Here is a 27,575-nt window from a genome sequence, read left to right on the forward strand (position 1 = left end):
AGCGAACTCCATTCAGACGCAAAACAACGCAACCAGGGTATTTCTCAGAGTAGATAGATATTCTCCCAGACATGGCGAAATAAGACAAAGAAACACGTGGACAAAGAGGTAAGTGAAGGATGCGCAAGCTATGTTCGTATCATACAGAGTCATGAGAAATGGACCAGTCATCGGCGTGGCAGGAAAACATATAGCAGTTTAACTCCGAAGGACGGGGGCTTGATGCCTTCGCATTGACTGGCCAAGGGCAGCTTATCATCAAGTCTCTCCCCAGAGGCCAAAAACGGAGAGATCCTCTGCCATGTAGAGAAGGCCGTTCTCCGAGAATAGTACATCGGACAAGGGAGTTTGCCCTCCGGCATCTGTTCCCATTCCCGGCTGAGCGGTCGTGAGGGTTCCTCCCGGTGAACAACCAATGGGTATTCCCGTTGTTGTCAGCGTGGATATAGTACTATCGTACGGCAGCGCAGTCGCTCCTTGAGTACCACACAGGGTATTCCAAATGTCATTCTCTGATTCACCTGTGGAGGCTGTGGGTTGGGCCCCTTGCGCTGAAAGCGAGCCTGTAGCGAGCTTTTCGGGAGATAAGGGAGACGGAGCTAACTGCTCGCCACTGCGGCTTATAGCCACGTTGTCGTTGGACGCTGATGGTTCGCTTCTAAGCCCTACTTGGCCAAACAGCTGGTCGACCTGTTTGCTGCGGCGTTCCATCCACTGACGGTTTCGACGGCGAACATATTCGGCCACCGCGCCTCGCAGGTATTTGATGATCTGGTAAAAACGACAGGCGTGCGGGTCATGCGGCACAAATAGTCCCAGGAACTTTTCGGACTTGTCCATACCTTCCTCAAGTGGGAGAAGATTGTCATACTCAGCAAAGAACGCGGCTCCCAGCACGACTGCTGAGTTGAATACTGAATTAATCAGAAAAGGTAGTCTCCGAGGTAGAGCTTCGAACCGAGACAGATCGTCCACGATATTGAGACAGCGTAGAGCAGAGTAAACACAAGCGTCAGAGAAAAGAGCGATGCGAGAGGCGCTGGCTCTCGGATCGTTGGAGCTGATACCCGGATCACTCTTACTTCTGACGTATTGAGACACACGAAATATGAAAAAAGGCCGAGTTAACAGGATGATTGACCAGTAATATGCGCCGAATACATGAGCCGCAGCCAGCATACTCTCAAGATTCTTTGAGCTCAACCGCTCCGTCTGGCCACTGAGAAAGGTTGGCAGGTACCGGACCCAAGCGCGGTGCTGATTTGAGATCGTTTCCGCAACATTGATCGAGACAACTTGTCTCATGTAGACTTCAGTTAGGATGCGATCAAAGATACGGCATAATGCAACCACGCATTGGGATAACTGCGCTTCGGGTTGGGGTCGCTGTTGCTCCCCTGCAAGTGTCGCCTGATCACGTACATCATAATCAAAATCCGAGGTCGCCGGAGGACGTCCTAAGGAAGCGCTCAGGAACAGGTCCATCATCCGTAAGCTTTTCCAAACCCGCTCCCGGGCCCGACGCTCCCGAGTGCAGAACAGGGCATTCGCATCCCTTCGATGAATGCCAACGGCATATGCGGCCCGTAAAGCGATTCCCAGGTTCATGAACGCGCCATTGCGACGACACGCGCCAAGCATATACATTGAGATCAAGACGTAAGATTGGATCGTGTATATGCTGGGGGTTTCGGTGAAAGCAGAGAATGCGAGCTGGCGGCCACTGACGAAGTACTGTTCGGCAAGATCCTGATTGACCTCCGAAACCTGAACTCCAATGGCGAGAACAAGGTAGAAGATCGAGCTGACAGTATCTTCATCGCCAGTCGGATTCCCAACCCAGTTGGCGAGCCGCGGATAGAACTCCTCGAGATCGAATAGTTCCAGTAGTGGACTGGTAGCAAGGACATATTGGCGAGCGAGCCGTTGCGCCTCGTCATTACTCGGTGGCGCAGATAATGGTCCTGTTTGGGTAGCAGAACTACTCTGAAAAGCCTCAAGCATGGAGTGCCGTGACGTATCCTCTGTGAACTCGCATCGCCCGATTGACAAAGAGACGATACGACGTACACTTTGCAGAAACGACAAGCTCGCAGAGTCTCCAATGTACATAAATTTTCCTTGCCCATCACGAAGCAGCCTGGCGACCTTGGGCACAGGCGCCGTCCCGTCCTTGTCATCCGTTGTCTGTTGCTCCAAGTCTGCGCTATGATCCTCGAGGGCGTTCAGTAAGCGATCCATGGCCGTTTGCCTCTGCGGAGTCGGCACAATGTGCTCGCTAAGAAGCATAGTCTCCTTAGGAGCATTAGCCTTTAGTAACCGGGCCGGTTTGTCTGAGAAGTTGCATTCCGCTTCTTTGCGACGCTGTATGCAAATCGTACACGGCTGTTCTCCGTTACATTTCTGCTTCCTCCGTTTACAGCTGTCGCAAGCTCTCCGGCATCGGAGCCGCGCACCAGGAGCTGTACTAGCCCTCGGCATGGCCTAAAACTGTAGCGTCTTTGCGCAAGTGGTCGGGCCACGGGATATTCATGGATGCATGGAACGTCGGTCGGTGCCAAGACGCGGGGTCTGTCTCGTTGAGAAGTTGAATTGCAAAGCGGAAAGAGTGCCAGGACCCAGACTGGCTATCAAGTGCTCAGGGGAATCATTTCTCGGTGGGCAAACCCATAATTAGTGCAACAGTCAGAATGCTTACGCGGGAAAGAAGAAGAAGAGGTGAATTGTATAGGACGATCCGATCCCCCGGGATTGGCACTGCGGAGACAGCTGCTTACTAAACTGCCGCTTGCAGGAGCCTTTCCGTGAAAGTGAAAGTCACCAAGCAGCTAGACAGCGTTATCATCAAGTGCTTCGGGATACCCTTGCAGGACCTTTCAATCGGGATGAATGAGAGGATCTGGACTCTAACGTAGGTCTGAAAAATACAATCATTTCTTTTATATGTCATTCTATCGCACATCCCTTGGACTTTCATCGAAGAACTACAGCAATACAGATGCTAGCTGCCATATGGAACACGATCTTCCAGGTTTTCCCGTCATATTTTCAGATGCCTCGTGTGAAGACGAGTAACGTCCATGGCGTAGTTTATTAATACATATTGATATGCCATATGATCCTCGCCTTTTTATTCTGACCGAAATGATACTACTTTACCCCAAGTGTCAGCTGTGCCCCAAATACCCTGTCGCAGGCACGACAGTTGAACAATCTGACTATGGTCGACGAACAAGTTCACATCGATGCCGAACTCCCTTATATACCAGTTGAATACCTTGGGATCTGCAGCCTCGAACATGACCCGCTCAGACGGCAATTCCTTCATTATTGTGGACACAACGTCAGTCCGCCATGACTGCACGTTTTCTGTTATACCCTCAGATTCGATCATTAGACGTTCGACACCCGCGTCGAGGAATTTACGCCCCATGTTAACGAGCTTTCCCGGGTCGGAAGTCCCAATAGCCTCAAGGCCAGAAGCAGGTGTATCACCTCCAGCACCAAACTGAATGCCGAGCTCTGGTTTTGCCTTCAGCTTGTACGCGTGGACCTTGTCAACCAGGCGGAGCCAGTCATCTTCTGGGAACGATAAGAAACCAGACGAGAGTTCAATAACATCGAATCTTTCAATGTGTTAGTCTCGAATCTGACAAATGGTACGAGATGCAGAGTCTCGACGAGCGTAAACGAACCCGAGATCCTTGCATTTCTTGAGATACTTATCAAAGACAGTATTGGCGTCGGGATGTGTGAGAAGATGCTCGGCCCATCCCCCCTGTGATCAGTCAACCTCGGTTAGATGCTAATTCCTGGTTTCTGCGATTGGACAAAACCTACAGTTGAAACATAAACACCGTAGTCGTGGGCGAGGTCTATCAGTTCTCTCAAGGGCTTCTCCTGGAAGAGAGAGAAAGAGCCTGGATCTCCATCAGCCGAGCTCAACAGGTGGGTACGCTTCGGTGATACGTACCTCCTGCAAATTTCAGACCATCTACATGGGTGCCCATTCTGAGAGGAGCGTCAATACCTGTCTTGGGAATCCCTTGGCGGCTTTTCCGATGCTTACGTTTCTAAAACATCGGCTAAGTATCGCTTCCCCATCACCTGGAATGGCACCGCATGTATCAGCTCTGCAATTCTCGCACTGCACTATGCTCGCTCCGGTTTGTCTGCGTTCCGGAAAGCGCATACCGTATAGTATGGACCTCTGATTTCTGTGACCCCTTTGCTTCTAGGCTTAGGAGGCCTAGGATTTGATCGTGCAAATCCAAATCCATGTTTGTCTTGGAGCAATGTCAGTTGCTTTTGCGCCTGATATGATGTCGCAAAATATCTTGATAACCCAGTTGTGGCGAGTCTGAATCTCTGTCGCGGGACTGGCCCAGCGATATATTTCGGGATCGTAGCGACGCGGGGTGTGGATGCCAGCATCATCTCCGTTTTTCTGCTTACAATTTGATGAGACTATGTTGAGATTTCACCTTAATACTTTGGCAGCTCGAATCTTCCTTGGGTTTTGGCATTCGCATGATGAATCGGGATAGCTGCTGCTAATTAAGGGTAGTATGGCCCTAAGCAGTTCCCGTTGTTGCGGGGTGAGTTGTTTGACGTCAAAAAGATGTAACTCAAACGCGGAATATCTAAACAATGAATATTATGTCCTTCTCGGTCTCCTCGCATAGCACCATGAAGTCAAGATGGCGAACAGTCCTGAGGGCTGTGACGTCATTTATTCTGAAGGCAACTGGTGCTCCAGATGCGTGAATTGATAGCCAGCTTGGATATACATTGTTTCAGCTCACTCCTCAAGAGGTTACAACATCCATGCTAATAGTATAAGACTCCAACTATCAGTGACAATAGGAGTATTTATAGATGTATTTGACTAAGGGGTTCCATGCTTGACTCCCCTATAGACCGATCGACGCGCGATTGAGGTCCCATATCCTTGGCTGTTGTGCCATAATAGCGTGCATCCTCTACTGTCCCTTGCCACATGAAGCAAGATGAGCGTGGGGTTGATGTGAGTTATCTAATCTGATATGCTGATGCCAGCATGGAATTGAATGGTCGACATCGGTACCGATTTAAGGGAGTACCCGCAACATTTACATTCTTGTCTGCGTATGCATTGAAAAGTAGCATACTATCGCTTTACCGCATATGCTACATTTGAAGGACCTGGGCCCTCTGAGAGAGAAACACTTCAGTCCCTCTTCTGTTGATGCTCCGTGGTTCGAGATATAAATTGATACCAACTCCGCTTGGATCTCTCCGAATTACCCTCAGTATGACGCAACACAGATATAGTGTTGTAGGTTAGTTATCACCTATTCCACTCCTCATCCTCTATTCTCCTGTATGGGAGATGTATGCGATACCCGAAGGGCAGAGGAAATTCTAAAAAAAGAAGAAAGAAGAAGGCAGAAAGACCCGCTAGCAAGTTTCAGATCGCCATCATAACTGACAATGGTAGCTCCAATCGATTAGTGGAAAGGCCGAACTCACAAGTCTGACACTCTAACCGACTGAGTTAATCAGGGCAACATTGGCTGTCGAGTTAGAAAAATTCAATATCTGATTGACCTACATAGTTTGTAGCTTAGAAACTTCATGTACAATTCGAAGCCCTGCAGCCACGCTGTTGGTCTCCTGGTTATCTGCAGACGTGCCATCTTCCAGGTAATCTTGATAACAACAGGGGCGTCTTTTCAAATATAGACTAATGATTCATTCAATACCACGGGCTCCATCCAGCCAAGGCGAGTCTTAGATTTCTACACAGTACATAGTTTCGGAAGTCGGATATCTGATGTGCCGACTCGGTGAAGTTCGTTTTCCGGTGCCGTCAATGAATAATTTTTGTGGTGACAAAATATAGGTATGGAGAGTTCGAGCGCTGATAGCGTCTCTTGACCAACTCTCTCTTATCCTATAGGCGGGGTATCACTGATCCTGATAGAGAGGCATACCAATAATTTTCTCGCACGTATGACCTGTACTGGGTTTCCTTTTCTGGATGGCAGGCCTGGAGTACACAACGGTGATGATGATCATGGTTGACCTCCAGTCATATGGTTGTGCATAAATCTCGGTGGCTTGCCTGACAAACTATCTATAGGATACCTGAATAACTAATAATGGACCAGCTGAAGGGATAAATATTATGTACACCTTACCATTGGTTGCAGCCTCGCCGCACGGGCCAAGTTTACTGTATCACTAATAGCTCTCTACCAACGGAGTACATAGTACTGTAACCTACGTAGGCTCATGTGACACGCGTGGCACAAGTGCCGAATCTCTTTAAGACAAAGCTAGGTAGGAATAGACTTGTTTGACCGTACGGATTACCACAGCTGATTGGAAGTAAAGGCCACAAATACAAAGAAAGATTTTTCAGGCGAAGCGCAAGATTTACTGAATTAGAAATGTACTCATTTTCGAGAATATTCAAGATTCTACGGAACCCACAACACGATGGGACCATGACTCCATGAGTAAGGTATTCCGGACTCCGAGGCCCAGATTTTGATAGGGCTGTCCTTGGGCTTTCGGTGGTATCCGCTTGGCCCTCCATACTGTCTTGGCATTTTTCGTGTTTGGCAGCAAACTTTAACTGACAATGTGACAAACATCGAATTTTGAACTAGATAGGACAGTAGATATATATGATGGCAAAGCAAAAAGAGTAGACTATAATGACTGATAATTAAACAGCATGGAACTCCTAGTTGACCTGGTATATACTAGAGAGGTAGATACTAAGTCATCATTGCATACTGAAAAGGCCCTTAGCGCACAAATATTATGAACGCTCCCTGAAATGCTCACTGATGTTGCATGGGTCCTAATACCCGGTTGCTCCGGATGTACATTGCCACTCCTTGCTTGGTACACGGACCTCCCATAGTTCCTAGGCAGCTCTCTTGTGTTTACATGGCTCCCTCTATAAGGCTCAAGGGGCTCAGAGAGGAAGAAAAACTCGTAAAAAAAGAATAGATACTCTCAATTACTCTGGATTGCTATGATATATTCTGTATTACACTCTGTAGCATGTATGCACCTTAGCAGAATTAAAAATGATCTACGATTTTCCGCCTTGGGCTGAAAGAAACTGGAGCTTTCGGAAGGTGCCCGCGTGCGAATAACCAAGAGGGGCAAGTGTTATGGTACTCTGTAGACCCATCCGAGCCTTCCTCAGCCTTGATTGACCAAGCTACCAATACGGAGGCGGGTTGTTTTGTCATGCTTTGAAGTTCATCCATTGATTCATGATGCTTGGAACTCCCTTACCACCCGGATTCCCCCCTCCCAAGTCACAATCTAGAAGATGTGACCATTGATCTCTCTTTCTCAGGTCTCACTGAGGAGTACTTATTCACTCATTGTTTCACCAGTCTTCTTTGTCAACCCCAGGGAACCAGGTATTCAACACGCTTGCTTGGCCTATCTACCTAGCTAATGCTCGCGTGCGCCTCTAGCTGTCTAGCTCTTCCTATGTGAGTGATGTCGTCCTTCTCTTCCAAGTTTCCAGCGCACAACTCCGTCCTACAGTAGTTTCAAGTTTCCTATAATTCGTGGCATTTAGTGTCCCAGTGCCTGGATTCTTCTGGGTGTGACCTACCTACCTACCTACCTACATACTCTTATCTTTAGCGATTCCATTTCTTGGTATCGACATCCTCCTTCCCTTCCTTGAGTACCCTCATTTTCTCCCTGGCTATTTCCTGTCTCGCCTCGAAGGCTCTTTGTCAACATGGGAGCTGGGGCTATCCTAGAGCCTCTGGTCGTAATTGTCCTGCTCTTCGGAGGGACTTGGATAAATCGGTCTACCGCAACTTTCTCTTCTGTGCGCAGAGTTCGTAGATCTAGCACGTCTACACGTGCTTGTTCTCCAGACTCACTGGAGTCGGGCTTATCGTCGCCAACGGCAAAGGATGCTCTGTTGAATTCGCGATCCCCGTCACCGACACTGGTACAACTCGACGACCCTCGATGGCGCAAACGCCAGGTTCGGATCCTCTCATACACTTTCGAGGTCAAATCACCAGATACTGCTGTCTTCCAAGACCGTCTTCTCAGTCGCTTGCTCCGGAAGTTCCCGTTTCTGGTTGAGTGCTGGTATTGGGCCTTAGTTTACTGGGTATGTCCTGGTTCTCTATATTGCCAACAGGTCTCTTTTCTGCTTGAGAAGGGATGAAAAGGAAAACAATATGCTTACACGTCAAACTCTAGACATATCAACTGGGCCGTGCATTCACCGCGGTCACCCTGCAAGAAGGAACCGTTGATGTAGCAAGGAAACATGCTCTTCAGATCATCCAAATAGAGAAAAGCTTGCACATCTTCTGGGAGGTCTCAATTCAACGGTTTTTTCTTCGTCACAGTCAGCTGATGTCCGTGATCAACTGGGTGTACTCCTTCATACACATTCCAGGCACTATCGCCTTCCTCGTTTGGCTCTACTACTACACCACGACGCGAAACCGAGTCGATGGATCGCAGATTGGAAAGCCCTTGGGTGCTGCGAAAGGATCCCCTGCTGGCCCGTTGCTTTATCAAGCCCGGCGCCGTACCCTCGCTGTTTGCAATCTCCTCGCTTTCGTGGTCTTCACTCTCTGGCCCTGCATGCCCCCTCGCCTCCTCAGTGACAAGAATGTGAAAGGCCCCAACGGAGAGCTAGGACGTAGCTATGGCTTTGTCGATACTGTGCATGGCGTCAATGGTGCTGGTAGCGTCTGGACTGAGAATCGGTTCTGTAATCAATACGGTAAGCATTGGTCATTCTGTATTGTGTTTTTAAGTTCTTGTCTTCGGGTGCTAACTGGAACCTGGTCGACAGCTGCCATGCCCTCGTTGCACTTTGGATATTCCCTAATGATTGGGCTTACAATCATGACTATCCCATTGCCGCCACATCAACGCCGGCCTGCTGTTCGCTCGCGCTTGTTGGGTCGCGCGCTGGGTTTCCAGCTCCCGTCATGGTCCCGTTTAGCCTGCTTGTTGGTCGGATTTCTTTATCCGTTCGTTATATTGGTCGCAATCATCGCCACGGCCAACCATTTCATTCTCGACGCTGTTGCAGGGACAGCCGTCTGCGTCCTAGGATGGCGGTTCAATGGCATCTTATTGAATCTTCTGCCGTTGGAGGACTATTTCCTCTGGCTAGTTCGCATCCATAAACCAGAGCCCACAGCGATGGACGGTGTCGACTACTGGGATGATGACGAAGTACCGAATTATCCTGCTCTTTACCGATGAACTGCTCTCTGACGCGTCATGTCGGACCTCCACTTGGAACCGAACATTAAGATATCCTTCTCTATTCTTTATCTATTATTGCTGTGGAGTTCTACAGACCTCGTTTTGGTTTATTGTTCCACGAAGCCTGCCCTTTCACCTACGATCACAATGCGACTTATGACACTCGGGAAAGGACTAATAACGACTGTATCTTTTCTCCATGATATCATTACATCTCATGATATGTGTACATATAGAAGACGAACTAGGACTTCTCATCCTATGAATACCCTGCTCCTGCCCCAGCACAGCGGCATTTCATGGTGATAATGTAAATAATCATCAGTCGAGCTCGATACGAACCATCTGGCACGGTAGCTGAAATGCTGCTGCTTGTATGCCAGTGGAAGGCAACGGAATCCCGGAAAAAACCAACAGCATGGTATTGCATGGCTGAATATTGTATACCTATGAATGGCTACCAGCGAGCTACGCAGCTTGTTAATAATACTGGATGTTGAACCAACGTCCAAGCAAGGCAAATGACAAGACCAAATGAATAGGCTATTGAACCTTATTATCTCTATGCAACCCCGTAGAGCCATAATTCAGGAGCCTGAAGAGATCAGCAGCAAATACGGAGTAAATGAGATTGATTCATTTCCAGTGTTACTTGAAACAGCGTGAAGATTCGCGGGGTGCCGTCATTTTCCATCGACCCGCCTCTCTTCAGGTGCCCCATCATCAATATTCCTTTCCTCCCAGCACTACCCTTCACTGATTTCCTTGTTGCTACTCGCAAACTTAGGAGATTTTTGAATCATAGAAGTGTATTAGATCCGTGAATAACCAAGTGTCCCTGTACTTTCAAGTTTTCGTGCTCCACACGCAGACCCCGTATACTCGGCTATTGGCGCCTTGAGCGAATCCGGGTCTATATTGTCAACAAGGTCAGTCATCATGTTCCTCTGCGCAGTAGTTGCCTGCTAACAATATCGACCGGCCGGGCGACTGTAGCTGCACTGGAACTATCGCTATCATACATTTGGTCGCGTCGTGTCCTGTCTTCAGCTAGTCACAGCTGACTTCGGCGAGAGGACCGTTTTATCTCCCTTGAGGCATTTGCGGCTATTGCCCATTTCTTTGCGACAATTGATACTACGCGCAGAGAGAGTGTCATCGCAATTTGGGCAGAAGGCTCTTGTGGTTCTTCTGCTGCGATCTATCAGTTACTACGCTTCTCCGTGTTTCGGAGATAAACGCTAGGCGATCATCAACAGTCAAAGTGTTGTTCAAGCCGCTTGTTTCTTTCTTGCGTCTTGATCATCCATCAACTACCTCAGTCTATTGATCTGAGAAGGTCTTCGAATCATCCCATCACCGAGGGATTCGTATCAGGCTGATTTCGTATCTCCCGGTCGGGCTTGTCATTACGCAACCTGGTGGCCTGTCTGGTCAGATTTCGTCTTGTGGGCTAGCCTACGACTTTCTAACATACTACAATACGAACAGCAGACCAGAATTTATCTGGAGGCTGTTGTTATACTCGATCGTTTGATCTCGACCGTTGTTGTGTTGAGCTCCTCCGTTGCGTCATTTGTGGATTGGCAGACTCCCTTTTCCCCCAAGCGCACGCGTTGTTCGAACTTCCCGCCTCCCGGCGTCGCGACCTTCTCCACCACATCTCCCGGCTCAAACCACCTTCATCCTCCCACCACCTCCTTCATTGAAAGTCTCGGCTTCCTTCAACCGCATCTCAGTTCGTCGTTGCTCTGAATTTAATTGAGCTTTGTCGCACACTATGGCCGAGGACACCCCTGCTGTCTCCAGGACCGAAGCTGGCGAGGCGCCTGTCGAGCGCGCTTCTACTGCTGAGGCTAAAACTGCGCCCGTGGAATCAGCTCCAGAGACGTCCAAGGAGCAAGAGACAGAGAAGGTCAATGGCACCCAGGAAAAGCCATCCGGTAAGAATTTCTCAGTACCATTGTTGTGACCTGCACTCTTCCCAGTTTTTCTTTTTTTTTTTTTTTTTTCCTTTTTCTGGGAAGGGGCAAGGTGTCGCTCAGTTTCGCCTTTTCATCTGAGACTTGAATCGCTAATTATGGTTTCACTGTCTATCAGGCGAGGCTAGTGTCTCTGAAGAGAAAAAGGAATCGACTGATACTCCGGCTGAAGATTCCAAGGCACCTGTAGAGGCTGCTGACGCGAAGGAACCGGAAGCGACCGCCGCGGCACCTACAGAGTCCGAGGCCACCACAGCGCCCGAGGCTCAAGAAGCTCCTCCATCTTCCAAGAAGTCTGGAGGCTCGAGGCGCAAATCTACTAGCGGTGTCCCCGAACATAAGTCCAAGCTGAGTCGGAAGAAGTCGCAAGCTCGCATGACAAATTTGCACGCGAAGCCTGGCGAGTACTATCTCGCGCGCCTGCGAAGCTTCCCTCCCTGGCCGTCTATCATCTGTGACGAGGAAATTCTTCCTCAAACTCTATTGAGCACGCGTCCAGTGACCGCTATGCGGGCCGATGGCACCTACAGAGAAGACTATGCAGACGGAGGAAAGAGAGCTCATGAGAGAACTTTCCCTGTGATGTTCCTCGAAACAAACGAGTTGTAAGTGCCATGTCGGACTTGTCTATTTCCATGGAGTGGGCGGCTAATGCGAAAAACAGCGCGTGGATCCCCAACACAGACCTGACTCCGCTCGATCCCGCCTCCTGCAAAGACGTACCAGAGAAGGGCAAATCGAAACAACTTCTTGCTGCTTATGCCGTAGCCGCGGAAGGTCACGACTTGCAATACTTTAAGGAGCTGCTGGCTGATCATCAGCGCGCATTGCAGCAGGAGTTGGAGGAGCAGGAAGCCCAGCAGGCCGCCAAGGAAGCGGCCAAGGCTGAAAGGGAAGCCAAGAAGAACAAGCGGAAGAGCATGGACATTGTTGATGACCTGGAGGATATTGACATGGAAGATGCGGACGAGCCCAAGAAGCCGAAGAGCTCGAAGAAGCGTAAGAAGGACGCAGAAACCGATGGCGAAGCCGAAAAGGTGAATTGTGACTCTCTTAATACTCATTGTCACTTTTACACGGTCGCTGGACTAACATGCCTTTTTCTTGTGTTCTAGCCTGCTAAAACACCCAAGACTGCCACCAAGTTGAAGTTGACAACCCCCAAGACCCCGACGACAACCGAGACTGAGAAGAAGGCCACTGGCGCCAGCAAGGCTAAACAGACAGGCAGCAGCAAGAAGGCTGGCAAAGGTGCCGTTAGTGACGAGGGCGAGGAGGACGCTGGCGCTGCGCCGAAGGAGCCAGAAAAGCAAGTCGACCAGGGGGAAGCCAAGGAAAGAAAACAGAAAGAAGGTAGGGTCGACCTATCCGAAACCCCGTCATGACTCCAGACTAACTTAAAGCCAGTTCTGTTTGTTCGCCACAGACTCCAGAAGGGCTTCATTTCGCGTGATCAACCTCCCAAGGAGGAGGAGATGACTACCATGTCTAGCTACTTTACTAGACTTGAGAGGGTTGCTGATGATCTCGAGGTCTCGATCATCCGTGCGACCAAAATTAACAAGGTCCTCAAAATGATTGTGAAGCTTAACTCTATTCCTCGAGATGAGGAGTTCCAGTTCCGTCGCCGTGCTATCAACATCTTGTCCAAGTGGAAGAATGTGCTCGATGCCGATACCACGACAACACCGGCCGAGCCAAAGGCTAACGGAGCTCACAAAGAGGACAGCGTTGAAACGCCAGCAAAGACTGAAACCGAAGGAGAGAAAGAGGAAGAAGAGATCAAGGCAGCCAAGCAAGATTCAGTGGAACCACAAGATGAGTCAATGGTTGATGCTGACGCTGCTTTGGAGAAGGCAGAAGCTCCTGAACCAGCCAAGGAAGCTTCCGAGAAAGAAGCCCCCAAGACTGAAGAGGCCACCAGTGCCAATGTGACCGAGGAGAAGACGAATGAGGAGAAACCGGCGGAAGAGAAGGCAGAAGAGAAAGCTGTTGAAGCAGCAGCGTGAACATAGGCACACATGGTTGTCCGTATGCGTTCACTGATTTCTCTCTTCTCTTGTACCTCTTACGCTTACAATAATGCGCCTGTTACTTTAGTTTTGGCATTCCTGCTCATTTTCTGTCTGGCTGGAATTCCCACTGATATCTCCTATGTCCCTTTTCCGCCGCCGATCGATGAGTGGAGACTTGAATACTCAAAAAGCCTTTGGACCCCTTTTCTTACGGAGGGTGTCTTGTCCCTTATTAGTGTCTCTGTCTATCGCATGTCTATCTTTCATACTTCACAGATCAATGACAGTGGCAAGTCTGCAAATGGAACTGGATACTATGGATTGAAAGCAATGCTGTGTGGCATGGTGACAGAACTGTGAAAGGGTATCAAGTGCATTGAAACAAGATGAGGGAGAGAACAAGCAGGCCTCGCAGCTTCTCTGTATCTTGGAGTGTTCTGCAATCCTTTCGATGTGAACGGGGTTTCTCGGGTCTCTTTCCTGTGATTACGTCTCTCAGAATGTTAATTTAGTTTCGCGAGCTTCTTGTTTTGGGTTGAAGATTTAGTCCTTGCACAATACAAAGTTATTCATATGAAATTTACATCGACCATTGTGTCCAGATTAATAACGTGATAATATATGGTATCCTATTCTATTATACTTGATGCTGTATGGCCAGATAACATCATATGGTACAGCGTCTCCGGAACTATCTGCACAAGTGACACCCATTTCCCTCTCTGGTAGACCCAGCACGTTCTATACATAACTACAGCGCCAAAACGCATATTAAACTCAGATGTCTAGCGAGATTCATGACCTCGACCCTCTTCAACAGCCACAATGATCAAAACGCAGATGTCGTCCACCTTTCCGCCTCGGTACCAATCGCCGGGATAATAGCGCTGGGCTTCTTTGGCGAATGGGCCGTCCCGTCGGGAATCCATGCTGGCCCGTTTGGCTTCGCCGGCGACTGTGGAAGCGAGCAGAGACTGGAGCGTATGGTGTTGAAGAATTTGGCTGGATGGCGCGACATTGCCTGATGTGGAAGGGTCGGCCGCCGACGGCTTGGAAGACGGAGATGGCCAGGGAAGTAGAGAAGCGAGGCCGTCAGGGCCCGTCAGCGCTCCGAGATCATCCGATACTTTGATTCCCAAGTCGGGGGTGGCGGTCCATGCCCCGGTCAGAATCATCCGGCTTGTGATGAGCTTCAGGATGTCTTGATTGTTCAGGTTATCGTAGACCCCATCGGTCGCTAGCATGAGCACGTCGCCGTGCTGCATATGGAGGTTTGTGACGGCCGCGTCGCGCGGCGAGTCCTCCAAGAAAGAGCCGCCGAATATGGAAGCCTGAGCGCGCATTCTCGGGGGGATGATGCTCAGTTGATATGGTGTGTTGAAGCCGTGAGTCTGTGGGACCGAATAATGATGCACAGCCGCAAGACGGAGGAGCATCGAGCCCGAGTCACCTAGATTGGCCAACTCGACCTGACCATCTTCCAAGCCCACCCCGACCGATGCAGTACTCCCACCAGCCCGAATCGACTTGTCCGCCACCAGCTGGTCGTATCCTGACTGAAGCAGGTTCTTGGCCCGTAATTTGTCGGTCGACGAGTCCCAAGATAGCGCCTCTAGCGCCATATAGCGGCACAGAGCGTGAGAGAAGTTCGCTGGGTCGACCTTGGACTCCACCCAGCCTCCAACTCCGTCCGCGACTGCGAAGGCGATGGCGCCAGAGTCTTGACTTCCAACTCTGCTCACAAAGAAAGCATCTTCCCCACTATCTGGCCTCCTCTTGCGTCTGGTGGCCGCGTCAATTTCTTCTGTGACCACGCCGATAGCATCGTGAAGCTCGGGTCGGAAATTGTGGAAAGTGGTGGCCGGGTGGAAACGGCGGTTCTTGGGAGACGACGAGGCCGCCACACGGTAGGAGATGCGCGGAGCATCGAGACTGAACGATGACGTTGCATGAAAAGTCCTTCGCGAAGATCGTGGGAGGTAGGATGAAGATAATCGCTGGCTTCTAAGGGAGGAGAGGTAGTCCGGTAAGTGTCGAGACCATATTGTGCTAGATGTCGCAAAAGAGAGCGATCTGTCTCTTGCGACGGGTTGTAGGCTACTGCAGGCTAAACTGCAGGCTCTACTGGAGGAGGCCAGCAGGATCATCAGCAAAGAGCAGGATCGTCACCGGAGGGCCCTGTCCTTCAGAATACCAAGACCCTCCAGCAGAATACTTCTGTACGACGATATTGTCTGCTGGACCATTTGAAGAATGGTGAAAAACGCTTGGCGATGATACCAAACAAGCTGCCGACCGTCACGGATCAACCGCTTTGGTCCGGATTGACAGTAGTAAACGGTAGGAGGTAACTGAGGGAGCAATAATGAAGTCCTATACGCTTTGTCCATGCAATTGGAGACTTCTCGCTGGATAGAAACGCCACTGGGCCGATCACTGGATCAGCCAGAGGTTATGAGAAGATCGTGGATAATCATTCTTGCTGAAATTTCCCTTCCATGACTGATGGAAACAATAAGACGGGATCGCCGACCGCCTGGCGTCATCGACCGCCTCATGGGAAAAAAGATAAGGAATTTTGACACCGAGATGGCCTTTGGTGAGATGAATTCGGTACGGACACTTGCAGACGTAGCTGTTAGTCTACAGCAACCGATTAATGATGCGTGTTCCGGAGTTTGTAAAAGAAGAGGGGAATTAGATGGTTGGTGCAGGAGAATTTTGACATACACATAGCGGGCTGGATGTGCTCATTCCTATAAAATGGTTCAGCATAGGAGACGATCTTTGCAGAATAATAATGAGAATTGAGACTGCACAAGTGAAGCTGAGTTGTAGAAAGATTCTCCAGGAAGAACGACCCGTGGTGGTGAAAAACAGTCAATCCGCCCTTGTACAGGCTATGGAAAATATCCTGGATAACGTCTTCTCCGCGTTTTCTTCCTTGCCTCCACTAGTACTGCGGTGTCACCATAAGAGCAACCGGTGCCTCTTCAGACTGATAAATATCCACCGGAAAATCTTTTGCTACTCTCGGCGATTATATTCCAGGCGAAACGACGACCTAATAACCAAGTCATCCTTCTGATTCGAGTTTTGTCTCAAGCTCCAGTGCCCAAGATGATGCACCCTTCAAGACAGGCGTACGTGGAGGAGTCCGAGGTACGAAGATTTCTCTCTTTCTCTGGCTCTCATCTGCTCGATCCATATATGTCTTACCACAGATTGATCTACCTATGTTCACATTATAAAGTCAAAGGCTCTCTTCAGGAATCCTTCCACTGACGTCCAATGATGTTTGGTTGATTAGGATACGGAAATGGGCATTGACCTGGCAAACATCCGTAAGTAATAGCTTCACTCGACCTGAATTTGGATTGCGACCCAAAGTCATTCGGCTGACTCTTTCATGTCAATCGCAGCCGTCGACCGCGACTATGATATTCCCTCTGCTGCAGCGGGCATACCCGCCGAACGAGCATCTGCCATTCTATCCCAATTCGAGCGCAAGCGACGAGCAGCTGCCATGGCGGTTCCGACTGATGATAACCGTGTGCGCGCACGACTGCGAGAACTTGGGGAACCGATCACTCTTTTCGGAGAAGGTCCCGTGGACCGGAGAGACCGACTGCGTGAGCTTCTGACGGATCTGGCCGAGAGGCAGGAAGCGGCGGCCGCGGACGGTGATATATCCATGCGAGGTACGACAGAGGAAGCTGAAGAGGCGGAAGAGGAAGCAGAACAACAGGAAGAATTCTACACAGAAGGTTCCCAGGAGCTACTCAACGCCCGAAAAACAATCGCCCGCTATTCCCTACCCCGAGCGAAAGCACGAGTAGAGCGCTTACGAGAGGAATCTACAATCCCATTGAGGACACATATCAAGCACCGCAAAGCGATCAAAGAGAAGTTGCAAGGGTTCGACCTTTACGGGTCGCAGATTGCGGGCGATCGCCCTGTGAGCATTTGTCGCTTTGCGCCAGACGGAAAGACGATCGCTGCGGGCAATTGGGGTGGTGGTATCCGTTTGCTCACTGTACCGAATCTGGAGGAGAAGTCAAATCTCAATGGACATACGGATCGTGTCGGTGGATTGGCGTGGTTCCCCGGTGCAACGCTTCCTTCGTCGGATGTGTCCGAGTCGAGTGTCAACCTTGTCTCCGGCGGCGGCGAGGGCAACGTGGCGCTGTGGTCCCTGGATAAAGATACACCACTAGCTACACTGTCAGGCCACAGCGGCCGTGTATGCCGGACAGAATTCCATCCTTCAGGGCGGTACATCGCGTCTGCTTCGTTCGACACGACATGGCGCTTGTGGGACGTCGAGACAACAGTCGAACTCCTTCTTCAGGAGGGTCATTCACGAGAGGTTTATACGGTGGCATTTAACAATGACGGTTCTCTGCTGGCTAGCGGCGGTCTGGACAGCATTGGTCGAATCTGGGATCTGCGGACAGGCCGCACGGTGATGATCCTTGAGGGACATGTCCGAGAAATTTACGGTCTCGACTGGGGTGTAGACGGATACCGTGTCTTGTCAGGTTCGGGTGATGGCTGGATCAAGTGTTGGGACCTCCGACAAGTACGCAATATTGGTGGGATCGGCGCACATAAAAGTGTTGTGTCGGATGTACGGTGGTACAAGGGCACTGAGTCGGCTGCCTCTTATCTGCCATCCACTGAAACCAACGGGCGAATGGACGTTGACAGCAACCCGACACTCACAACGAGCGAGCAGTCAACGCCAGCAACCCCCGTTCAACCAAAGAAGTCAGGCACATTCTTTGTCAGCAGTGGATTCGACAAGAACGTCAATATCTTCAGCGCGGATGATTGGTCTCTGGTCAAGTCCTTGAGTGGCCATGCAGGCAATGTTCTCAGTACAGACATTAGTGATGATGCCCAGTGGATTGCCAGTTGTGGGCACGATCGGACTGTGAAGCTCTGGGGCATAGAGTGAATATAGCACTTACAAAGACGAATAAGTACAATCGACAATGTGGCCACATTTACGCTTGTAGACACATATACCTACAGTCGATTCTTACGCTGTCTAGCTTAGGGTCTGTGTTAGACATAGCTTTAAAAAGTCAATGCTCCATCTCGAGATTCCGGTTACTCGAAGAATAGACTATTACCATTTCCACAGACTTGGACATCGAATTGTTCCAGCTTATGCCTCCACCAACTCTGGCTTCCCCTTGCATGTACGTCCTGAGAAAGTATAGATCGGATCAGATAATACTCCGTGGGAAATGTGCATCTACCTATTATGAAGCCTTCCAATGCATGTTCGGGATATAATGACGTAATCGGTGATTGATCGCCGGTTACTGACTAAGCGGCACGTGGTTGGCTATCTCATTATTTATTGCTTGACCGAGAAGAAAGCCATCGGAACAATCCCCAGATGGAAGAGGAAAAGCTTTTCTACCATTCTTGATCTAATCATAGGCTTCGCCAACAGACATACCTCTTAAAGGAAAAGATGGCGGCATCATTCCATATGCAGCGGCTGGCCCAGCGATCGCTCCTCTCCGCAGTTCGCCCGTCACGGACGGAGGCCAGACACTCGCTATTCTCAACAGGCGCCTGTATTTTCTGCCAGCTAAGACCGAGAGCCTGGGCTGCTCAGACTGCGCGAGGACCCAGTCTGACGTTGCCAACCCGTCGGCTTGCCTCGGCCTCCTCATCTACAACAGCCCCCGAGACGAGCAATCAGGATAGCAACCTCCCAGACCTTACAAACCACTATACCATCTTTCGCGAGACCTTACCGGCAGGGCCACCTCCCGCTTCATCATTCGATATCCCTCTGAGCGATTTGAGACGCGAGTTCCTCCGACTACAGAATGTGATACATCCGGACAAGTTCCCGCCAGGACCTGCGAAGCAGCGGGCGGAGGCGCTGTCCGCGCGGATCAACGAAGCGTACCGGACGCTATCGGACCCTCTGCAACGGGCGCAGTATCTTCTGCGCGAGATGCATGGTATCGATGTGACGGCGGAGGACGGAGCGACTCAACATGCGCTCGACCCGGAGACACTGATGGAGGTCATGGAGGTTCAGGAGAGGATTGAGGAGGTCGGTGCAGATCCGGAGGCTGAGGGAACCATTGCTGCGCTGAAAAAGGAGAATGACGCGCGGGTGACGGCGTGCGTGAAGAGCTTGGCGCAAGCCTTTGAACGGGGGGATATCGAGGCTGCTCGCCAGGAGTGTGTGCGGTTGCGGTTCTGGTACAGTGTCGGTGAAGGCTTGCGAGAGTGGGAACCGGGCAGGACGGAGATTCGCCTGATCCATTGATTACAGATTCTGGAAGTTCATTATGCCTGTGTCTCTTGATCTTAGAACCAAAGCTTAAGACTACATACGGAAAATAGCTATATTAATTTGATATGTAGCATGACTGAGACATGCGCCCCCAATTGCAAGGCATACACTGCCAGTAACTCCGTAGTTATTGCACCTTGGGTTCTCACCGCCAGATGAGATCGCATCCAGCCAGTTTGGGAACTTCACAGCACTTCTAGCATACACTACCATAACCATGAATAATATCCTTCTCTAGTTTATGATTCTTTGGAGAATCAAACTAACTCTGTCCACGAAACGACCCGCAATTGGGTCGTCAAGAGGCTGGGACGAACAGCAGTTACAGCGCTCGTCGGGCAACAACCTAACCCGTTGGAGGAAATTGGCATTGGCAACCCCGTTGCAGGGTGATGCAGGAGTCAACGCTAACTGACCAGACTAATGCCTACTCAAAGCACTCTCAAACGATCTTGCTTGGTCACTTCCACCGCCCTGCAACTATCTATTACCCGCGTGACTTGCGCGTGTTACAGTCTCCATCAGCAGTTTGCCATGGTACCGCTGCGTTGTCCAGTAGCACTAATAGTCGTTCTTAAGAATGAGTGAGACGAACAGCTAGCCTACCTGCACAGTGTCTCAAAGGGGTCGCGGATGTTGAGCTATCCCCGCGAATTTCGCCATGTCAATGTCATCAATGGCAAGGTATGGCTCCAAGACAGAGTGGTTCATGGTATCTGACATGATAAGAAGGAATGGTTTATGAGGGGGTTGTTGCTGTTGGCACCGTTGGAGAATAGAAGTTGGCGGTCAAACCGCCCTAAATCCCGTCGTGAATGCACACGTAGCAGACTAACTTGACCCATCTGGGTCAGTTTCCGCGCTTGTAGCCTCTCTTTTTAGTTTAGATAGAGGGAAAATGAGGCTGCAGAGGGCAAGGATAGGAGGGCGCAGGGTCAGAAACTTCAGTTCGCGTGGACTCTGCTTCGAATTTGAAGAGTCAACGATGACTGTTTCGGGCTGTTAGTATTTATTTCTGTTCATTCAGAGCGAGGGCAATTGGGAACAGATTGCGTTTGCTCTGTTCTTACTCGCACCTTTGTCTTGGTGAGATCGCATTGTCCATTTGTTGGAAGAAAAAGCGGAGGTTTCCGGGACAGTATCCTCAATGGAGTCGTCTCCAGATTGGAGTAGGTGAGTCGAGCATCTTCGTTGATCAACTTGGAGGAGATATCTCTGTTTTCAGCATCCTGCTTGTGCTGTGTCTTAGCTTTGCTTTCATTCATTCCGAATATCCAACCTACGAGCATTTTCATGCCAACCATGACAGCGTTGCCACTGACTCTTCGAATCACTCTCCTGGGTACAGCATCGTCCATTCACCACCATTCACATTCCTTGTTGGACCTAATCATGACAAATTGACAATACAATCGGGTCTTGCCCGCCATGTCTCCCAACCGCTCGATCATCTCATGAACAATGGCCTCACCAGGGAGTCCAAGCATCATATTGCTGTTCTAGAGGACGAGGATGTCGAGACCTTTGTGGCCTTTTGCGAGTATGCCTACACGGGCGATTACAGCGTGCCTACACCGGGATCTCGCAAGGGTGAGAAGGATGAGCCCAGCAATGACCCGACGTTCAATGAGATGTTCTCGAATCCCAATCCCTTCGCCTCGGCCGTTCCTCCCCCAGCACCATCTCCTCCCCCGTCTGCCAAGTTTTCGGACAGGAACCTGGACGTGCCAGATAGTGGGGACTCGAAGACTGCCGAGGCAACTGAGGCGTCGGCGCAGCCGCAGAAGGAGGGCAAGGACGTGAAGGATGCAAACGACGACGTGGGAGAGGATGTTGCGGCACCCGATGATCCGCCACAGGATCTGGCATCAAACTGTGACGAGCCAAGTGAGCAGCCTCTGGCTACCTCTGCTGCCGAAGAGGGGTTTTTCTGGGGTCTCGAGGAGGACGCCACGCCCTCGAAGGGCAAGAAAGCGAAGAAGTCAAAGAAGGGCAAGAAGAAACAGCAAGGTGGTGCGACGGCAGAGGAACCAATGTCTAACCTGACTCCTCCAACAACCCCTCCTCCTGGAAATCTTGATGACCAGATTGATAGCCCGCTCACAGTCGAGACTACTACAATGCTGGATGATCCGATCCCAGTGATGGAACCTACTAAAGTAGATGAGGCAGTGGAGGTTGTGGAAGTTCCTGAGCCCACTGGAGCGGACCAGTCCCCTGATGCTGCTGCACTGTCGGATACTGAGAGTTGGGATCGAGCAACTTCTGTGCCTCCCAATGTCAAGGGCACCCTCAATCAGAAGGTGGAGCTTGATCACGACAGTCAAAAGCAGGACAAAGTCAAGGAAGAGGTTGCGTCTCCCCGAAGCCAGATGAAAGCGTTCATTGACACCTCTTTCGCCAAGCAGCTGTATCTTTCGCGCCGCCCAACTGGAGTTGGTCTCTGGGATGAGTTTGTGAGCTTGGACTATTTTGATCATCCCTCGACCTATGGGACAAGGCCACTCACCCCAACCGCGACACACTCGGATCCAACCAAGTCAGATCTCCCATATCTTATCTTCCACGCCAAGCTGTACGTTTTCGCTGTACGATATTTGATTCCCGGTCTGGCGCAGTTGTGTCTCCGAAAGCTTCACGCGGATCTGCTGCGCCTGGCTTTTCCTGATCCGAAAGACGGCGAAGGGAAGGAAGAGCGAGCTGCTTTGACCGCAACCAAGGGCAGAATGGTCCTTGACCTTCTCCACTTCACCTACACCAAGACGACCCGTCTGGAGCCAATTTCACCAACCTCGGCCACTCAGCTTCGCGACAACGAGCTTCGGAAACTCGTTGTACACTACGCAGCCTGCAAGGTGAGAGAGCTCGCAGAATACTGCGGTCCAATGGAAAGTATAGTAAGCTCGCCATTCCCTTCACCAGTGGACAAACGGCCACGAATGGCGGATCGACCTTCCAGCCGTGGTTTCCGCGCGCTCTTGGATTCGACAACCGAACTTGCCTCGGACTTGGTCTTCCGCATGGTGTGAATTCGAGTTTCACTTGCGCTTCATTTGCCTTCTGTCCATCCTATCAGGCGTCTTGTTTGTGTCCCCTGTTGGGGCTTGTTCAATTTGGCCTTCGCCTTTACTTCAGGTCGGTATATCTACATGTATTCTTGTTTGAAGTACGTATCTATGCATGGAACGGGAGTATGGAACGACGAGCAACGGAATAAGACTTCTGTTATTCGAGCATACCTTTTTTAGGGTCTTGTCCTGGTCTCAACATGGGGACATCATTTCGTCCAAATTGACTACAAAAATGATGATGACCATTCCCCTAGCATTTTTTGGTGCATCCTGTTCTACGACCTTGCTTTCTATCAATTGCTTTTCAACGCCTTGTGTACCCTGTCATGACTGAAGAATCGGATAACGACCTAGACTGGACGATCAGTATGATGAACTGCCCACTCCTAACTCCTCTTACCAATGTATGTTGTTTTTAATGCGCAGCCAGAACAAGTGTAGCATTTTATATGGACGTAGCAAGTAATTTCCGTGGCTACTGTACAACCACGTCCTAGATTCACCGCGTCTGTACGGCTAGAGCAGCATGCCAAACCTCCGCTGCTGCAATCGACAACTCAGTCTCACCTTGTGTACATCGCCGTCAGGCCTATCTACTAGATAACAGATAAGTTCGACTGATCTGCCTTCTGGGCATCGAAGTGGATTCGCTTCGTAGAGACTCGGAAGGTGAGTGGAGACGGACCATCTTCCCGTTTCTTGGCCTTGATTCATATTCCGGACTGATATGTGGACATTCCCTCTTGGCGCAGTTGATATTTTGATATAACCTCTGGCATGGACTGGATATTGAGGGAGTTGGGGCGGCGACAATGGGACCTTTGATCTGTCTAATCGCTGTAGTAGCAGTTGCCATGTATCATGCTGATGTTACGGTGGAATAGAGACCCAAGCAGTGGGTCAACGACTCTGTAGATCATGGATAGTGTGCATTAGAATTGTATAATTCCCAGGGGAGATATTCATACTCCGTACTCACCAGAGATCCACCGAAGTATTTGAATTTTGGCCATGCACTGCAGCGCTGAATTCGTTTCATCATTTAGATCTGCCATCACAGCCATTCTTGGCTTTGTATTTGCAACAAGAAAGACCGGACAATAACTTGGATAAGCCATGCATCGCTACCTCACAGAGAAAACTAGCTTCCTGAACTTCAGTGCTGGTTGTCATTCTTAGAAATGGTTGTTGTAACCTCCCTGATGTCGATTCTCCCAATGCCAAGAGAAGCATTGATGCGGTCTTCCCAGCAACGAGATCTGGACTGGACTCTCCTCTCGCTCCAACATCTCCATCGACTCCATTGACTCCTCCTCCAAATCCATCTCTCTTGATTCCACTGGGTTCACAGATGATTGCATTCTTCTGGACCCATGATCTCTTCATGGTCATGAAATGGATATCAGATCGTGGCGTGGAAATGCCATACATCCACTCATAATATCGCAGGTCGAAAAAAGCAAATACAACACGCAAACCTAGTCCCTTCAAGTAATGGTTTCACTTTCCATCCCCTTTCCTTATGTCTCACTCGCTAACTTGCTTTCATTCCCACAGCCACCACTGAGCTTGGCAGCGGGTCTCCCCGTCGATGATGCGTTGTCGATCCCTCTGTTGCGCCTCTTGGCCGGGCTCCTCGGCAAACCAAATTGAAGGCGTCGGCGCACGTTGAGATTCACTCGGTGCTGTGTTCTGTAATCTGTTGTACTTCGAATGTTGCCCAGAACTTCCTCCACTATGATTTACTCGGGTCCTGGCCATCAGGCCCCACAGAATTCACAAAAATCCAGAGCCGTCTAATCGGCTTCAAAGCTGTTGCCTTCCCTATCGATGATCTACGGTTCTACTCCTGGGCTTAGCGGCCCCTTTCCACTTGTAAAAATTTCAACTGCTTCGGCCCGAAAGCCTGCAATCGGGCAACCCGATGAGGTGCTTTCTCCATCCCATGGTTCATTCCCGGCCTCTAATTTTGAGATCGCGTCGTCGAGACTGGAAAAGTCTCAAGATTCGGATCATGACAAGTTTGGAAAACCACTTTCGAATACAAAACAGGGAAGCCGGCCAAAGAAGAGAACCCGATACCGTAAGAAGCAAAAGAAGCCAGAATGCTGACAAAATAGGAAATAAGCCTTATCTTTCCTTTTTTAGTCGATGTGACAAGCCACTCCTATCTTCACTCTGACCTGTACCCGTGCTATCGCCAAAAACGCGTCATCTGGATCTGCATGGCGAGAACGTTGCATTTGTGGTCTGCATAGTGCGTAACTTACTTGCTCCTCTTCCTTCAGGCACACTCTCATACCAGACATTCTCTTGGCGAAGTCTCGTTATTTTGCCACTATTTGTGAAGATCATGGCTCATCCCCCTAGGCATCAGGCTTTACCTTCCCCCTCCCCTTGTCTAGTCTCTCCACAGTGAACCTTCTCTCCTTTGCAAGAAGGTGAGTTGCAGCTACGTCCCCTATGGCCCTATCTAAATATGCGCCTGATTGAGTTTCCTTCCTAACCTCCCCGATTCCTGGTGGACACTCCTGATCCAAGCTGGAGCAATGAGTTTATAGGAAGTCCTCCGCGATATCTGCTAAGCCAACCACTGTTGATGCATCCTGCATTCCTATTTTCTTGGACTCTTGGCCCAGACAGCCTTCACGTCAGATGGGATGGCAATGGTTGTCAACCTGAAGCCCTCAATGTTTTATGGTGGTCGTTCACATGTGCATGGCGGCTCTGCCGTCTGGTATAAAGTATCTATGGCTCCAGCGATATCTCGTTGTTTCACTCGGACAATTACATTCTCTTATTCCAAATCTCTCTCTCTTCTTTCCTTTTGCAGGCCCTGCATTGTGCATCCATTCTTTCAAGTGCACTTAGGCTGATCTTTACCATCTCTGCTTCGAGCTCTTCACTAGATTCATCTTTGCGGTGTCTGTGGGTTTCTGTAATGGAGTCAGAGCATTGAAAGATCATCTACACACTCTCTCTCATCCGGATAGGATCCTGTCTCGTGTTCCCTCGTTCTACCACATCTTCACTAAGCTTGGCATAAATTTCCTTGTTTGCATTTCATACTCTTTCCGTATCCGTATTAGGACCGAGCATTTCGCAATCACGATGTTCAACGATCATGATTATGTTCCACAAACATCGTCACAGTCAGACTCTGGCTTTTTTGAACAAGAAATGAAGAAATCTCCTCGACTAAGCCTTCGTGAGCGCCTACGGCACTTCACCTGGGCGTGGTATACCTTGACGATGAGCACCGGTGGACTGGCTCTTCTGATTGCTAGTCAGCCGTATACCTTCAATGGCATGAAGGGCATTGGGATGGTCGTTTATATCCTCAATCTTCTGTTATTCGCTCTCGTCTGTTCTCTGATGGCGCTGAGATTCGTTCTGCATGGCGGTTTCCTTGACAGCTTGCGCCACCCTCGCGAGGGTCTCTTCTTCCCTACCTTCTGGCTATCCATTGCAACGATCATCACCGGCTTGCATCGTTACTTCGGCTCCAACGAACTAGAGTCGTACCTCATCGCACTCGAAGTCCTCTTCTGGGTCTACTGTAGTTGCACCCTTGCCACAGCCGTGATACAGTATTCGTTCCTCTTCGCTGCCCACTCCTACGGCCTCCAGACAATGATGCCATCATGGATCTTACCAGCCTTCCCCATCATGCTCAGCGGAACCATCGCCTCGGTCATCAGCGAATCCCAGCCCGCGCGATCCGCCATCCCCGTCATCACCGCCGGCGTTACCTTCCAGGGCCTCGGCTTCTCAATCAGCTTCATGATGTACGCCCACTACATCGGCCGACTCATGCAGTCAGGGCTTCCCTGCCGCGAACACAGACCAGCCATGTTCATCTGCGTGGGGCCTCCGGCTTTCACCGCGCTGGCGCTAGTGGGGATGGCCAAGGGCCTGCCCGAGGAATTCAAGATCATCAAAGACGCACACGCCATCGAGGACGCCCGAATCCTCGAGCTGATGGCAATTATCGTCGGCGTGTTCCTGTGGGCCCTGAGTCTCTGGTTCTTCCTCATTGCCTTTGTTGCCGTCGTCCGGTCCCGGCCCACTGCGTTCCATCTTAGCTGGTGGGCCATGGTCTTCCCTAACACCGGGTTCACGCTGGCCACTATTACCCTGGGGAGGGCATTGGGGAGCCCTGGTGTCTTGGGCGTCGGCTCGGCCATGTCGGTCGGTATTGTCTGCATGTGGGTCTTCGTTTTCGTCTACCACATTCGTGCCGTCATCAGACAAGACATCATGTACCCGGGCAAAGACGAGGACGTGGTAGATTAAATGCCACCCGCATACAATCACTCTGTCAATGATCTTCAACTGCTACAGTCTCTCAAATTCCTTTCTTTGATATAACTTTCCAGCGTTGTGTCTACCATCCTGTTCGAAAAGAACTCTCCCATTACCTCGCCTCTGCCTTTCTTTTCCCTTTTTTGTTCGGTGGATTTCGCTTTCAACACTTCAATCGGCGTGTGCTGCATTCCAAAAGGCGTTGGGGTGCACAAGTCAGGCTCATTCTCTCATAGTCGATTTTCTGTTCAGCGCCAATGCCAGCACATTTATGTTTATTGTACGGAAGCCTGTTTTGGAGTATATATGCATGGTTTCGTGTTAATTGGTTTCTCAGAGTCTGCTACTATTTGAAGATGCTTAGATGTAGGATACTAAGGCAATCTATCCTACAAGTTTATTTGTTCATCTTTACACGATGCTGGCAAAAGCCCCTTACCGTACATCCACAGTCAAAATGCATCCCCACGGCGGCTTGCTGGTAAAGATGCCTTCTAGTCTTGAAGAATCCTGTGGGCTCAGCACGTTGCATTTTGAACCACTCCAAACTTTCCGCCAATCCTCGCAGCCTCTAGTCAGTACCGAGCACATTCCCAAGGCA

At 50.1% G+C, this 27,575-nt stretch overlaps 9 protein-coding genes across 9 annotated transcripts, besides 2 other annotated features; 6 read left to right on the forward strand and 3 right to left on the reverse strand.

Moving 5' to 3' along the window:
* Nucleotides 1-258: 258 nt before the first annotated feature.
* On the reverse strand, nucleotides 259-2,241 carry NFIA_097340 (putative C6 transcription factor; the record flags this gene model as incomplete). Its single annotated transcript, XM_001262002.1, has 1 exon — nucleotides 259-2,241. One exon carries the CDS (start codon nucleotides 2,239-2,241, stop codon nucleotides 259-261), a length of 1,983 nt encoding a protein of 660 aa, XP_001262003.1.
* An 889-nt stretch (nucleotides 2,242-3,130) lies between these two features.
* NFIA_097350 (phosphosulfolactate synthase) lies at nucleotides 3,131-4,010 on the reverse strand (the record flags this gene model as incomplete). Its single annotated transcript, XM_001262003.1, has 4 exons — nucleotides 3,131-3,626; nucleotides 3,696-3,778; nucleotides 3,841-3,920; nucleotides 3,974-4,010. 4 exons carry the CDS (start codon nucleotides 4,008-4,010, stop codon nucleotides 3,131-3,133), a joined length of 696 nt encoding a protein of 231 aa, XP_001262004.1.
* Nucleotides 4,011-7,624: 3,614 nt separating this feature from the next.
* Nucleotides 7,625-7,650: a microsatellite.
* A 112-nt stretch (nucleotides 7,651-7,762) lies between these two features.
* NFIA_097360 (phosphatase PAP2 family protein) lies at nucleotides 7,763-9,267 on the forward strand (the record flags this gene model as incomplete). Its single annotated transcript, XM_001262004.1, has 3 exons — nucleotides 7,763-8,149; nucleotides 8,242-8,776; nucleotides 8,849-9,267. The coding sequence occupies 3 exons, from the start codon at nucleotides 7,763-7,765 to the stop codon at nucleotides 9,265-9,267; spliced, it is 1,341 nt and encodes a 446-aa protein (XP_001262005.1).
* A 1,783-nt stretch (nucleotides 9,268-11,050) lies between these two features.
* NFIA_097370 (PWWP domain protein) lies at nucleotides 11,051-13,261 on the forward strand (the record flags this gene model as incomplete). The annotated part of the gene is made up of 5 exons (XM_001262005.1): nucleotides 11,051-11,213; nucleotides 11,371-11,857; nucleotides 11,917-12,289; nucleotides 12,368-12,605; nucleotides 12,660-13,261. 5 exons carry the CDS (start codon nucleotides 11,051-11,053, stop codon nucleotides 13,259-13,261), a joined length of 1,863 nt encoding a protein of 620 aa, XP_001262006.1.
* Nucleotides 11,259-11,289: a microsatellite.
* A 791-nt stretch (nucleotides 13,262-14,052) lies between the features above and the next one.
* ppmA (type 2C protein phosphatase PTC7) lies at nucleotides 14,053-15,414 on the reverse strand (the record flags this gene model as incomplete). Its single annotated transcript, XM_001262006.1, has 1 exon — nucleotides 14,053-15,414. One exon carries the CDS (start codon nucleotides 15,412-15,414, stop codon nucleotides 14,053-14,055), a length of 1,362 nt encoding a protein of 453 aa, XP_001262007.1.
* Nucleotides 15,415-16,390: 976 nt separating this feature from the next.
* NFIA_097390 (putative pre-mRNA splicing factor) lies at nucleotides 16,391-18,227 on the forward strand (the record flags this gene model as incomplete). Its single annotated transcript, XM_001262007.1, has 3 exons — nucleotides 16,391-16,429; nucleotides 16,578-16,611; nucleotides 16,690-18,227. The coding sequence occupies 3 exons, from the start codon at nucleotides 16,391-16,393 to the stop codon at nucleotides 18,225-18,227; spliced, it is 1,611 nt and encodes a 536-aa protein (XP_001262008.1).
* Nucleotides 18,228-18,755: 528 nt separating this feature from the next.
* NFIA_097400 (J-type chaperone JAC1) lies at nucleotides 18,756-19,571 on the forward strand (the record flags this gene model as incomplete). The annotated part of the gene is made up of 1 exon (XM_001262008.1): nucleotides 18,756-19,571. The coding sequence occupies one exon, from the start codon at nucleotides 18,756-18,758 to the stop codon at nucleotides 19,569-19,571; it is 816 nt and encodes a 271-aa protein (XP_001262009.1).
* A 1,174-nt stretch (nucleotides 19,572-20,745) lies between these two features.
* NFIA_097410 (uncharacterized protein) lies at nucleotides 20,746-22,627 on the forward strand (the record flags this gene model as incomplete). The annotated part of the gene is made up of 2 exons (XM_001262009.1): nucleotides 20,746-20,771; nucleotides 20,848-22,627. The coding sequence occupies 2 exons, from the start codon at nucleotides 20,746-20,748 to the stop codon at nucleotides 22,625-22,627; spliced, it is 1,806 nt and encodes a 601-aa protein (XP_001262010.1).
* Nucleotides 22,628-25,780: 3,153 nt separating this feature from the next.
* On the forward strand, nucleotides 25,781-26,965 carry NFIA_097420 (tellurite-resistance/dicarboxylate transporter family protein; the record flags this gene model as incomplete). The annotated part of the gene is made up of 1 exon (XM_001262010.1): nucleotides 25,781-26,965. The coding sequence occupies one exon, from the start codon at nucleotides 25,781-25,783 to the stop codon at nucleotides 26,963-26,965; it is 1,185 nt and encodes a 394-aa protein (XP_001262011.1).
* Nucleotides 26,966-27,575: the final 610 nt, after the last annotated feature.

The sequence above is a fragment of the Aspergillus fischeri genome, genomic scaffold, assembly GCF_000149645.3.
Source record: "Aspergillus fischeri NRRL 181 1099437636262 genomic scaffold, whole genome shotgun sequence".
Classification (NCBI taxonomy): Eukaryota; Fungi; Ascomycota; class Eurotiomycetes; order Eurotiales; family Aspergillaceae; genus Aspergillus; species Aspergillus fischeri.